This window comes from Oryx dammah, unplaced genomic scaffold (genome assembly GCF_014754425.2).
Source record: "Oryx dammah isolate SB20612 unplaced genomic scaffold, SCBI_Odam_1.1 HiC_scaffold_24, whole genome shotgun sequence".
Classification (NCBI taxonomy): domain Eukaryota; kingdom Metazoa; phylum Chordata; class Mammalia; order Artiodactyla; family Bovidae; genus Oryx; species Oryx dammah.
The window spans coordinates 28,821,299-28,835,904 of record NW_024070208.1 but is presented as its reverse complement, the minus strand read 5'-3'; the positions used below and the strand labels follow the sequence as shown (position 1 = coordinate 28,835,904).

Genomic DNA, 14,606 nt, shown 5'->3' with positions numbered 1-14,606 from the left:
AGGGATCAGACCCAGGCCCCCTGAGTGGAAGCACAGAGTCCTAAACACTGGACAGCCAGGGAATCCCAGGATAGTCTTTCTAATAAATGGTGCTAAACAGTTGGGCAATCATTTGCAACATAATGAACTTCAACCCATAATTTGCCCTATCAGCAAAAATTAAATCATAAGCCTAAATGTGAAATCCTATATCAGAAGTCTTCCAGAAGAAAACATAAAACAAAATCTTTGTGATGTTGAGTAGGCAGAAATTTCTTTGCATACAGAAATTATAAACTACAGAAGAAAAAGTTGATAAATTGGCCATCATCAAAATAAAGTATGCACTTTAAAAGATGATGTTTACTGAAGCATAGAGCCAAAGACTGGGAGAAAATATTTGCAAAACATATATTGACAAACTCTTCTATCCAGAATATATATGAACTATCATAACTCAATAATACAGTTTTTTGTGTGGGCAAAATGAAGAGCCTCTTTACCAAAGAAGAGATACATATGACTGGTAAACCCATGAAAAGATGTTCAACACTGTAAATCATTAGAGAAATGCAAGTTAAAACTAAAGTGAGATGTGCTGAGAAGAATACAGAGCAATTGGAACTTGATACTGTTTTAGTGAGAATTCAAAATGGTACAACCACTTTAGAAAAGTTTGGTAATTTCTTATAAGTTTAAACATACACTTGGCATTTAATCCAGCAGCTCCATTCCAAGGTATTTATCCAAGAGAAATTAAAACCTATATCCATAAAGGTTTGTATGAATATTTATAGGAGCTTTATTCATGATGACTAAAAACAGGAAAGCCACTCCTGTTCAACAGCTGGTGGATGTCTAAAGAAATTATGAATCATCAATACAATGGAGTACTATTCAGCCACAAAAAAGGAACAAACTATTGATACTGCAGGAGCACCTCAAAAGCATTACACTAAGCGAAATAAGCAAGACACAAAAGGTTGTGTCTGTTTGCCTCTGTTTATATCGTATTCTAAAAAGGGCAAAACTATAGACAGGAATTAGACACTGATAGTAGAGTGCTGGGGTTGGAGGAGAGGACTGACTTTAAAGATATACAGAGGAACTTTAGGGAATGATGGAAATATTTTTCATCTTGACTGTGATGATGATAGTTGGCGGACTCTGTTTCTCAAAATTGGAAGAACTCTAGAAAAGGAGTGCATTTTACTACATGTGATTATATCTCAGTAAACTTGACTTCCATAGGAAAACAGTGAAGATTCTTGCCTACAATATATTTGCTAGTAGGAACTTTTCCAACATTAATTCTTACCATAGCCCTATATGATCAATAGGTATTAGTATTCTCACTCTACAGAAAGGAATCTGAGACTTGGCCTTGAGAGAGTTAAGTAATTTCTTAAGACCAGACGGATAATAGAAGGAGAGGCGTGATACAGAGCTATATAAAACATGAGAAAAAATTATTTTTGAAATTAAGTTAAAAATATACTTCTTAAACTATTCCAACTTACTTCTGTCCTTGATACTATTCACAGGAAAGGAAAACTAAGAGAACTGGCGGGATGGCTCACAAATTAGATAATCCACTTGCAGATAATGGCTTGATCATTTACTTCAACTCACGGTCATCCTATGGGTACTGCATCTCCTGAACTGAACATTGTATTTCCTCACCCAAATGATTGCTGCATCTTGAAAAAAAAATCCACAAGCCTAGAGAACATTTCAGAAAGAACTACTGAAATAAATGAGGGAACTAATGAATTTTAATATACAGTCAATTTTTTAAATTAATACTTGTTCATATTAGAAAATGGAGAGAGAATATTAGTGAAGGCCATAAAAATCATAAAATACACACTGTATTGGGTATGAATGGGCCAGAGAAATGTTTACCACATCCTGCTTAAAATCTCCCTACTCCTCGAATCTTGAATTAATAGTTTAAAACTAGAAGTCAGAGCTTCCCTGATGGCTCAGTGATAAAGAGTCCACCTGCCAATGCAGGGGACAGAGCGGTTCAATCCCTGATCTGAGAAGATCTCACATATCACAGGACAGCTAAGCCCACGTGGCACAACTAGAGAGTGGCCTCCACTGGCTATGACTACAGTCAACCTGTGTGCAGCAACAGAGACCCAGTGCAGCCATAAAGAAAGAAATCTTTAAATAATAAAACTCTAAGTATTGCTTCATCTTATAAGTACGTGTAATCACGTACTACAGAATGGGTGATCCAGGCAAGCTCAACTTGGATATTTAGCTTCCCACCTACTAGTTATGTGGTCCTCAGTTTACTCACCTGAAAAATAAGAATAATCATACCTTCCTTGCGTGGCTGTTTTAAAGATGAGAGTTAATGTGCAGTTCTGGATATACTTTAAGAATTCAATAAATTGTAATTAGGTTATCAGTGTTACTTCTGGTAATTATTTTCTGCATTAGGGAGTAGTCTACTCAGGGAACTTATTAACTTGATGTGGTTTAAAAATAATGAGTGTAAATGTTTACATGTGGCTGTTAAAGGAAGAACAGATGTTTTAGTACCTTCTGACCTTTTAAGATGATTGCTGCTGGAAGCAACTATCTTACTTCGTCGTCTTTTGGAGCCATTACCTGAGAGTGAGGAAGTTAGTGACCTGGCCCAGAAGGACATTTCTTCTTATAAGCTTTTGTGTTGTTATCAGTAACAGGTTCTATGGCTTTGAATACTTTAAATTTATTTTCAAATTCACCAGCCTTTGTGACGCCAAAGTCTGCAACCTGCAGTTCAGAGCAGACAACTCTTATTTCTGTGATTCACAGTTAGAACTCCGTTTTTTTTTTTTTTTTTCCATCCAGTCATTGTGAATTAACATGTCTCCTTCCAGGAGATGGAAGAGACTTCTGTTGACCTCAGTTTACCTTACTGAAGCAGCTCCAGAGGGTGGCTGCTTGTCCCTTTGAGGGGCAACCAGGATCCCCCAAAGAGAATGAGTCTGCTCATCTCTTAACGCGCCCTGCAAGTTTGGTGAAAATCTTCCCAGTTGTTTCCTTGTGACGCAGCAACAAAAGCGTCAGAAATTTAATTTTACTTCCTTGTTGTTCAGTCGCTCAGTCATGTCCGACTTACTGCGAACCCATGGATTGCAGCACGCCAGGCTTCTCTGTCCTTCACCATCTCCTGGAGCTTGCTCACACTCATGTCCGTTTATTCTCTCAGGTTTGGCCTCAACTCTTGTGACTTTTAAATGACTTTCCCACTCTGATCTAGATGGCAAGCCATGCTTACCTTCTCTGAAGGACTGCTGGTCTGATTGCACAACGGTAATCGGGTCTTTCTCTTCATCGTGAACGTGTTGTCTCCTAACAGAGAATGAATATTGGCTTAAGGGCGTTCTTGGTCATAGCCGACAGCTTGCAGCAGAAAGATGGAGAACCTCCCATGCCGGTTACCGGGGCTGTTCTCCCTTCAGGAAACACACTGAGGGTGAAGAAAACGTATCTGAGTAAGACACTAACTGAAGAGGAAGCCAAAATGATAGGTGGGTTTCAAAGATGTGTTCACGCTGGGTTTTATTAAGCCTTTAAAATGACCAATAGATACTTACCCTTAGTGAGATATGCTTTTAAAAAATATTCATAAAAGTAGCTGCTGAGACATTTCAACATTAATTGTTTTGATTCAGTCTGTGGTTTGTTTAACTGCCCTTTAAACTTTTTGGAACTTCCTGTTAAACATTTTGTTGTTTAAATGTTAGATTTTTATCTAAGTTTTGTCTTTTCAAACTTCTAATATTGATTATCTGCAGTTTACAGTAAATTTCTAAGATATCTGTGTCCTTTGGTAGAGAATCCTGTTTATAAAGCAACCATAAAAATATATTCATTCACTTATTCATTCCTGCATCCATTTTTATGGTTCCTTTTTTTTTTTTTTCCCCAGTAAAATTAGTTTAATCTGTGTTTTAAACATGCCAAACCGCATATCTGCCAGGGTATATTTTGGGTTTAGCCTACATAAGATTATTTTCTTTTTAATGTAACTATCTTAACCCAAAGAGATAACTTTTTGCATTTGTTTCCTTTTTTACTGAGTTTATGAATTTACAAACATGCTTCAAACTTGTTAAGACAGTTCCTTGATTCCAAAGACCTGGAGGAAACATGAGGAAACTTTTTTCTTTAAAATTTTTCTCTTTAGTTATGAAATGGTTAAATGAGTTCAAAATTTTTTAATACATGAGAAATAATCATTACTAATTATTTCATTAAAGCACAAATTTTGGATGCAAAGCAATTTACATTTTTATTATATACATAAATATAGAAAATGTATATACAGATATGAAATACATATTCTATACACATTTGTCTTCCACTCTGCTGAGAGTGATAAAAATAATATCACTGAAATCATCTTCCTTCATTTAAAAATTTATAATGTGAAGCCATTTTATTACTTTTACTGAAAAAAAATGTTTATTTCGGGGAAAATATAGCTATACTTATATTTATAATATAAAGTTATTAAAATTCTAACCCCAAATGAGCATTGTCTTTTATTACCTTTGATTCAGATAATCACTCATCATGGTGATTTTTTTTTTTATACTAAGCAGAAACATGAAAATTCCAGCATGGAACTTTGTTTCCTTTTTTATTTTAACTCTTCTGGAAAATATTTGCCTTTGAAGAATTAGACTTCCTATGTGTTAAATTTAAATGATTCTTAGGGTAACACCTACTACATGAGGGCACTATGCTAAGAATCCTGCAGATAAAAGATTAGAATTAGAATTAAACTCTGCTAAATATGTTGGTCTAATTAGCAGAATTAGACTCTTCTCCAAGAACTCATTGACTCACAGAAAGTCTTCAATAAAAAATACATCACCAAGGATAAATTATCTGGGAACTTCACTCTTTGATAGATTTAGTCAAATATGTTACTATAATGCATATTTTTCAGGCATGTCATTATATTACTCTCAAGTACGAAAAGCTGTGGACAACATTTTAAGGCACCTTGATAAAGAAGTAGGAAGGTGTATGATGCTAACTAATGTCCAGATGTTAAACAAAGAACCCGAAGACATGATCACGTGAGTATAAATGAGGACTAAGTTTTCAATGAAGGATTAATGAACCAAAAGACACCAGCAGAGATCTTTCTCCTTTAATTTGTATATCGTTCTCATCTTATTAGAGTCAGCTCTAAGAAGTGTTGTTATTCAGTGGTTAAGTCGTGTCTGACTCTGCCACCCTCTGGGCTGCAGCACTCCAGGCTTCCCTGTCCTTCACTATCTCCTGGAGTTTGCTCATATTCATGTCACTTGAGTGGGTAATGTCATCCAACCATCTCATCCTCTGCCACCCTCTTCCTTTTGCCTTTAACCTTTCCCAGCATGAGAGTCTTTTCCAGTGAGTCAGCTATTTGAATCAGGTGGCCAGAGTATTGGAGCTTCAACTTCAGCATCAATCCTTCCAAGGAATATATGAATATTCAGGGTTGATTTCCTTTAAAGAAGTGTTAGGGATATTAAAAACATAGTTTGATAATATTTGGCTAACTGTAAAAGTAAAGTCAAATCCAAGATTGATCTTTTTTTGGCTATGTTTCAAATATCATTAGGCCAGTAAGTTAGAAAATGGGCCCAAGACTTTTTCTGGTCCACAGTTTTCAGAAGTGATGTTTTACTCCCAAGCCTATGTGCTAGAGCAACACCACCAGTTTACAATCATACCATCTTTAAGAATCACAAATTCACTTGTTTCTAGTGAGTATTCCTGAAATGTGAGAGTTAAACCTGCTTAATACTCATCTCACATGCTAGTAAAGTGATGCTTAAAATTCTCCAAGCCAGGCTTCAGAAATACGTGAACCACGAACTTCCAGATGTTCAAACTGGTTTCCGAAAAGGCAGAGGAACTATCAAATTGCCAACATCCGCTGGATCATGGAAAAAGCAAGAGAGTTCCAGAAAAACATCTAATTCTGCTTTTTTGACTATGCCAAAGCCTTTGACTGTGTGGATCACAATAAAGTGTGGAAAATTCTGAAAGAGATGGGAATACCAGACCACCTGACCTGCCTCTTGAGAAACCTGTATGCAGGTCAGGAAGCAACAGTTAGAACTGGACGTGGGACAACAGACTGGTTCCAAATAGGAAAAGGAGTACGTCAAGGCTGTATATTGTCACCCTGCTTATTTAACTTCTATGCAGAGTACATCATGAGAAACGCTGGGCTGGAAGAAGCACAAAGTAGAATCAAGATTACCGGGAGAAATATCAGTCACCTCAGATATGTAGATGACACCACCCTTATGGCAGAAAGTGAAGAGGAACTCAAAAACCTCTTGATGAAAGTGAAAGAGGAGAGTGAAAAACTTGGCTTAAAACTCAACATTCAGAAAACAAAGATCATGGCATCCGGTCCCATCACTTCATGGGAAATAGATAGGGAAACAGTGGAAAGAGTGTCAGACTTTATTTTTCTGGGCTCCAAAATCACTGCAGATGGTGACTGCAGCCATGAAATTAAAAGATGCTTACTCCTTGGAAGGAAAGTTATGACCAACCTGGATAGAATATTAAAAAGCAGAGACATTACTTTGTCCACAAACGTCTGTCTAGTCAAGGCTATGGTTTTTCCAGTAGTCATGTACAGATGTGAGAGTTGGACTATAAAGAAAGCTGAGCGCCGAAGAATTGATGCTTTTGAGCTGTGGTGTTGGAGAAGACTCTTGAGAGTCCCTTGGACTGCAAGGAGATCCAACTAGTCCATCCTAAAGCAGATCAGTCCTGGGTATTCATTGGAAGGACTGAGGCTGAAGCTGAAACTCCAATACTTTGGCCACCTGATGCGAAGAGCTGACTCATTGGAAAAGACTCTGATGCTGGGAAGGATTGAGGGCAGGAGGAGAAGGGGACGACAGAGGATGAGATAGTTGGATGGCATCACTGACTCGATGGACGTGAGTCTGAGTGAACTCCGGGAGTTGGTGATGGACAGGGAGGCCTGGCATGCTGCGGTTCATGGGGTTGCAAGGAGTCGGACACGACTGAGCGACTGAACTGAACTAAATATTCTCTATGTAACCGTGTCATAGAAATACTGGATTTTGAGAATGTATTTGTAGCTTAAAATGTAGAAATCGGATGTTCTTAGCCAAAATTTGAGATCTAGATTTGTAATTAGTGCTCTTCATTAGAAACGCACATAATTTGTATTTGCTACTTTTGATTGCTTATGGCAGGAGCATGGATTTGGTTGTGACTTTTCATTTTAAGAAAGTTTGGACTTTCTTGAACTGTGAATTAAATTATATTTGGCACCTGTGTCATAAATTTCTAAACATATAATTAGAAAAATTTTCTTTGTCACTTAGCATGCGTGCTCAGTCATGTCCAAATTCTTGCGACCCCGTGCATTGTAACCTGCCCAGCTCCTCTGTCCATGGACTTCTCCAGGCGAGAATACTGGAGTGGGTTGCCATTTCTTACTCCAGGGGAACTTCCCCACCCAAAGATCAAACTCTCATCTCCTGCGGCTACTGTTGGCAGGCTGATTCTTAGCATATCCAGTTCTAAGTATCACCATTAGCAGGAAGGTTGTTACCTATGTAGGAAAGTTCATGTTATTGGTGTGTATTAACGTTAGTATGTTAAAAGCAAAGTACAGTGAAACAAAACATGATAAAGTTAAAAATACAGAATTATTTTTAATGCATATTTAGCAGTATGGCAAGTTAAAATGGAAACCTCCTCTACAGAGCTCCACTTAAAATCTGCAGCCATTCCTTGATTCAGGGTGGTTTCTTCCATAGTTTCCCAATGTCAACACAAATATATTTTTTTTATAAAAATGGGTTATACAATGTATATTTTCCTATAGCTTGCCAGTCATTTGATTGAAATGATATGGAGTACATGTTGCTATAGACTTTTCAACCAAAATGATAGCAGAAAGATAGTGACCAAAGTTAATAACGTTGAATATCTTGTCTACAGCTCTAGTACTTATCTCACAAATTGCCAGATTGTCCATAAACCTTTAACTTCCTTATTATGTACTCTTTGAATATGTTTAAGCAATTTTCAATTGATAATGTAGAAGATACAAGAAGTGCTTTTAAAACCTCCTCCATATAGTTGTTTCCTTTGAAAACAGTCAAGAAATGAAAGATGTTTAAAAGAAAACTATGAGGAACTTCCCTGGCCTTTCAGTGGTTATGACTCCACACTTCCACTGCTAGAGACATGAGTTTCATCCCTGGTTGGGAAGCTTAAGATCCTGCAAGTCATGTGGTGTGTCCAAAATAATAATAATAAATAAAGGAAAACTATGTTTGTAATGCAGAGGTCATAGAACAGGTCAGGACTAAAACATATTCAAAACCTTAAAAGGGTACAGGTTTAAATGTGAGTGTAAACATTTCATTTGTATTTTAGTAATACTTCAAACCTTTTCTAAGGTGATTCTTTACTTTTTCCTAGTCAACCATCTTAAGACCCTCAAATTGGGCTAGAAAAAGTTTTTGTGCTAGGTTTTAACGCAGACCATTGAGTGGAAAATACTTCATGGCTGCATGAAACACAAGGAGAAACATTAGAGAATCATACAAGCATTTAGGGAAAGAGAGTTGAGGTCCACATCATGCTAATGGAAACGGTTATTGGAGTTGGTATTTGAGGTTGGTCCAGGCCTTGTGTAGGGTGAGAACTTAAACATGAAGCATTCTGTGTTGCTCTGTCTCCATTTCTCATCCCTCTTGTGCTTTATGCTGGCAAAAATGGTAATAATAGTAAATACAATAATATGATTCTTAATAATTATACAATGTCTGCTAATAAATACTATGTTATTTGGGGCTTCCCAGGTGGCACAGGTGGTAAAGAACCCACCTGCCAGTGCGGGCATACAAGAGACACAGGTTTGATCCCCAGGTTGGGAGGATCCCCCTGGAGTAGGAAATGGCAACCCACTCCAGTATTCTTGCCTGGAGAATTCCATGGACAGAGGAGCCTGGCGGGCTACAGTCCATGGGGTCGCAAAGGGTCAGACATGACTGGGTGCACACACACGGACTTGTTATAAAAGCCGAGGGAGTGAGGACTGCAATAAAAGGAAACCAGGCACCATTGAGAGTTTCTAATCTGGGCTCACTTTATCAGCTGGGAATTCTGTCTGGCAGAATTTGTCATACACTTCAGGCCAGGCGGGGTCAGTCTGTTTTCCGACAGATAGGAACGTAATCCCAGGTGTTTAAAACATCTGGAGAGCACGTCAGGAGAGCTATTGAAATGACTCTGTGTGTCACACATGAGCACTCACATCAGTCACCAGGCTCTAACTCTGTCCAGCCATCACAGATGTCATTTGAAGTCTGCTCCTTCCTTCAGTTGATGGGAGGCCACTGTGCAGAGTCTGTGTGCATCCCCTGCAAAATGACCATGGAAAAGAGAAAATAATCTTACAGCTTCCCACAAAAACAAAGTATTTTAGAAATGACAGATGTCTTTTTTTGTTGTTGCATAAACAGTTTTGTATTCATTCCTAACAAAGTTACAAACATGCTAAAAAGTAGTCACAGAGCAAAATTGCTGTCTGATTATCCTGTTTAGCTTACAGAGAGCATGGATTCTGCTCGTTACATTTCTGTTCTGACACAGAATAGAATATGCTATTCCAGGAAGAAATTGCTTCTGTGCTACTTTGTATTTTCATTATTGTGTCCTAGGACTGTGTTAATTTGGTGCCGATTTTGCATTTATTCTCAGAGGAGTAAATCATAATTTAAATATGCTGTTTTATTTTATCACTTAAGTTAATTGAAAGATTTGATGTGTAATTTAGTTTTCCCTAGGGGCTTCCCTGGTGGCTCAGAGGTTAAAGCGTCTGCCTGCAATGCGGGAGACCCGGGTTTGATCCCTGCATCGGGAAGATCCTCTGAAGAAGGAAATGGCAACCCACCCCAGTACTCTTGCCTGGAGAATTCCATGGACGGAGTAGCCTGGTAGGCTACAGTCCACGGGGTCACAAAGAGTCGGACACGACTGAGCGACTTCACTTCACTTAGTTTTCCATAAAGGTTATTGATAAAAATATATGGTTAAGAATCAGTTACCTACTTAAACTAGTAAAAATTGAAGTAATTTATCACCAAATTTATGTTTTCCCTTCACATTTTACAGCAGAATATAGAAGGCATTGTTTTTTGTTTAGTCACTAAATCGTGTCTGACTCTTTTGTGACCCCATGGACTGCAGCCCGCCAGGCTCCTCAGTCGATGGGATTCTCCAGGCAAGAATACTGGAGTGGGTTGCCATTTCCTTCTCCAGGAATCTTCCCAACCCATGGCTTGAACCAGAGTCTCTTGTATGTCCTGCATTGGCAGGCAGGTTCTTTACTGCTGAGCCACCAGGGAAGCCGCATCAGTTCAGTTTAGTCGCTCAGTCGTGTCCAACTCTGCGACCCCATGAATCGCAGCACGCCAGGCCTCCTGTCAATCACCATCTCCCGGAGTTCACTCAAACTAACGTCCATTGAGTCGGTGATGCTATCCAGCCATCTCATCCTCTGTCGTCCCCTTTTCCTCTTGCCCCCAATCCCTCCCAGCCTCAGGGTCTTTTCCAATGAGTCAACTCTTCACATGAGGTGGCCCCATAGAAGACATTAATTAGCTTAGAAAGAGGAAATCTCCATAGAGGTCAGGACCATCAGTATAATTTTAAAAAACAAATGGGTGCACAATTATATACATTTCAGGATTTTACTTGACAATGTGAAAGACTTATTTTTGGATGCACTTTAAAAAAAAGTGAAAACCAGCAGTGAGAAGCATAACTCATTAGAGAAGCTTTCAGATTTTGTGTTTGTTAGAGGTACCATTCCTTGTATATATTAAAATCCTATTTTTCAATGCTGAATGTAGGAATGACTACAATATATTTCTTACATGCTGATGCATTTAGGCATTTTAGTAAATTCAGTATCTTTATGGCAGCCCACAGGGACCAAACCTACAGAAAGCCACTGAATGGAAAGATGTATGATAGAATGCTTCTGCTACTGACATTTTCCTCTTTAGATATTTACCTCTGTCCAACGTTTATATGTTCATAAGTTCTCTTAGAACTGGCCAAGCTATAAAGGGTGTAAATATTAAGAATAACATGGAATTTTAATCGTATTGCTTTTTAAAGTTAGCTGATGTTTGCTAAAACAAAAAATTTTAATTAAAAATGTATGATTGAGAACTCACAAACTAAATAAGTATAAAAGGAATTTTAAAAATTAAACTATCAAAGGATAGCTTTTGTGAGTTTCTATCATTTATACTTTTGAGGCTATTAAAGCTTAAAAGAGCACTAAAATAGTTTTGTTTTTAAAAAGTAATATGGAGCAGACACCAGGCGGTGATTCAGAAGGCCTTGATTCTAGTCTTTGTTTACATACTTGACCAGTTTTTAAAAATGTTTTCACAACCTTTGACTTATGTTTAAACTTTGTCTTCACATTCCAGGGGTGAGAGAAAGCCAAAAATAGATCTTTTCAGGACCTGTGTTGCTGCTATTCCTCGACTGCTTCCTGATGGGATGTCAAAACTTGAACTTATTGACCTGCTGGCGAGGTAGGTGAGGACTGTGGTGGGCATTTTTTCACCAAACTCAATTTTAATCCTTTGTCATGATTCCTAAAAGAATGCTCATTAAAAAATGGACATTTATTAACTCTCAGTACTATCTAGCATGCCCAGGAAGAGTAAAGAAATGTTTTTGGTTTCAGCTTTTTTTTTTTAACTCCCATGCTCAAGAGGTTTAAAATTCAATATAGAAGCAAAGACATAAGCACATAAGGTAAGTAGTAATCTAAAGCCTGAACTTCTGCAAATTAATGGCACACAAAATATGTGATACCTGAAATCAGAGGGTAGGAGGATTACCGTGGTCTGGGGATGGCAGCAGGTGACTCCTGGAAGATGGGGAATGTGAGCTGCCCTTGAAGGAAAGACAGAATCAGAAATGCAGAAGGAGTGACGTGAGGACAAGGACAGAGGCGGGACCAGGACATGAGATGAGTCTGTTCAGGAAAAAGTTTGTTCAGGATCTGATTCTCAGTCTGAGACCCACACCCCTGGAGGGCCAAGAAACAGGGATCCCAAGCTAAGTTTTGTAGTTTTGTACTTAAGAAGGCTTCCAAAATTCATGCATTTATCCCCCACCATCCTCCATAAGAATGCACAGTCCAGCTTGAACCTCAGGTTAATTTGCTTTGAATGAATGATATTATTGTAGTTAAGTAAGCTTGATTTTTCTCATGTTGATCTGAAGTTCTGGTTGACAGTAATGCTTGTCTTTAATTTAGAAATCATAAGTGACTTATAACCTGAATACATTTGGAAGACAAAATCATTAGAAATGGGGTTTGTGGAAAGGGTGGAAGAAGGAAGAACAAAAGTCATCATGATTTGAAAAAAAGAAGAAAAAGGAGTTTGGAAACCCCATGATAAAAAGAAATAGAAATGACTGGAGAGGCATATTTTCAACTAATCTTTACTACTACCTGAGGTGTTTGGACTTGTGGAGAATAACATGATAAAAGAAAGTATTATTTATGGCTAGTTAATCTGATAATGGTGGAAAGCCCAGAGAGGGATAACAGATATTGATGCTGATTGGATTAAAGATGTATTATGCATAACCTTATTTATCTTCCCTGGTGGCTCAGATGGTGAACAATCTGCCTACAATGTGGGAGACCCAGGTTCAATCCCTGGGTTGCAAAGAACCCCTGGACAAGGGAATGGCAACCCACTCCATTATTCTTGCCTGGGAAATCCCATGGACAGAGGAGCCTGGCGGGCTGTAGTCCATAGGGTTGCAAAGAGTGAAACACAACTGAGCAACTAAGCACTTATGCACAGAGGGTGGATTCCCAGTGCATGATAAACATGGTGATTTGGAGGTGGGAGGAGCCAAGGAAGAAAGAGACCAAGATACTCTCAAGGACCATCCAGGCTAATACGGAGTCTCCCAGTGTGATGGCAAAGACTGACTGTAAAGAAAAGCTGTGAGACAAGTGCCAAAGTCACCCCAAAATGTAGAGGTGCAGCCTGTCCATTTGCCATAAACAGCAGTGGGGAGGGTGGTGTGACCAGAAGACCAGTCTTAATATTTCCACAGAAGAGAGGCGCTGAGTAAGAGGGCTTCAGGGGCAGTGTGGAATCAGGGAACAAAAGACCGCTCTCCGTGGCCACTCAGGTTCAACTGAACCTGTGTCTGACTCTTTGTGACCCCGTGAACTGTAGCCCGCCAGGCTCCTCTGTCCCTGGAATTTTCCAGGCAAGAGAATGAGGGGCCAGCATCTTGAAAGTTGTAGGGGAGGTGCCCCCAAATGGGAACAATACTGATTTCCTTGGGAAATATTGAATTTTGCTTCTCTGCTTTGCCATTTGACTAGCCAAGTGATCTAGACGAAGTATTTAACCCCTCAGCCTGTCTTTTCTCACAAGCCTGTTGAGAGGGCTCACAGACAACCTGGCAGCATTTGGTTCATCTGAAAGAAAATGTCAACAGGGAAAAGACAGCTATCAGTTAAACTGAAGTAGAAGCAAAGTTCACTTATTTCAGTGACTTTCTAATTGGTGATGATTATGTAACCAAGCCCTTTGAAATGCTAAGTTTTTAATGTCATGCAGCCTTTTGGTAACATCTCTAGTGCTCTTTTGCTGTAAATCTGAGTGGGAGACTCTTACCTCTGGAATCACCTTGATAGCGTCCAGTGACGCCTGGGTCTGCAGACCCTCCGTGCCTGGCATGTCAGGAGGGAATTCTGTCAGACGTGGTTGGAATGGCAATGCTATTTATAGTGTATTGTGTTTATTATTGTGTACATTCTTACAGAGCCCAAAGCAATGGGTCCTGTTTTTATGAGGGGAAAGAACAAATAAATATTCTTGAGAGTTCAAGTCTCGGGGTGAAGTCGAGAAGATGACTGGACTTATATGGGAAGCCTGTGAAGAGGCCTTTTTCATAAGCTTCAAAAGAAGCTGGAGGCTGTTCTCTCAGGGGAAGGATAACTCAGAGAGCTGGCCCTCACACTGGGTCCATTAACCTCTGAGAAAACGATCCCCTTCAGCTCTCAAGAAGGTCACAGGACAGAAGTGAAGAAGCTGAAGAGCAGTAAATGTGGGTTCCAAGCCTTCACTCACTCTATTCCCCTACAGTCCAGTCACATTTGGATTCAGTTGACTTCTGACACGGTCTCATCCGAGAGCTGTGAGCCCTTTTATTTCACAGTCTTGTGGTCACATCCATGGTACATTTTTACCAGAGAAAAACTTGGTTTGCTTCATAATTGGCAAATGAACTTTCATGCAGGCTCTGCTGCCCCTCACAGCTCAGTTCCCTGAATGAGTGTCGACTGAAAAAATATATATATATATACTGATATGGGGTGAAATTTGTGTTAGGTTTTACCGGGGGCAAAGTAAGGGCTGTAGCCCGGGAGACAGCATTTCAGACAGCTCTGAGAAACTGCTCCAAAGAGGTCGGGAGAAGGTCAAGTATATATGTGATTTCAGTGAAGGGGAAATACGCAAAATCGAGCATATATTTTTTGCAGGTTTCTG

The 14,606-nt window shown here is 39.1% G+C and overlaps 1 protein-coding gene across 4 annotated transcripts in view; it reads left to right on the top strand.

Annotated features, from left to right (window-relative positions):
• Positions 1 to 14,606, top strand: part of FRY (FRY microtubule binding protein) — a 323,252-nt gene that overhangs the window by 194,918 nt on the left and 113,728 nt on the right. For all 4 annotated transcript variants that reach the window (XM_040267100.1, XM_040267099.1, XM_040267101.1 and 1 more), the window contains 3 exons: positions 3,341 to 3,512; positions 4,940 to 5,072; positions 11,499 to 11,606. In XM_040267100.1, coding sequence (XP_040123034.1) covers positions 3,341 to 3,512; positions 4,940 to 5,072; positions 11,499 to 11,606 — 413 coding nt within the window. The remainder of the gene's footprint in view (positions 1 to 3,340; positions 3,513 to 4,939; positions 5,073 to 11,498; positions 11,607 to 14,606) is intronic.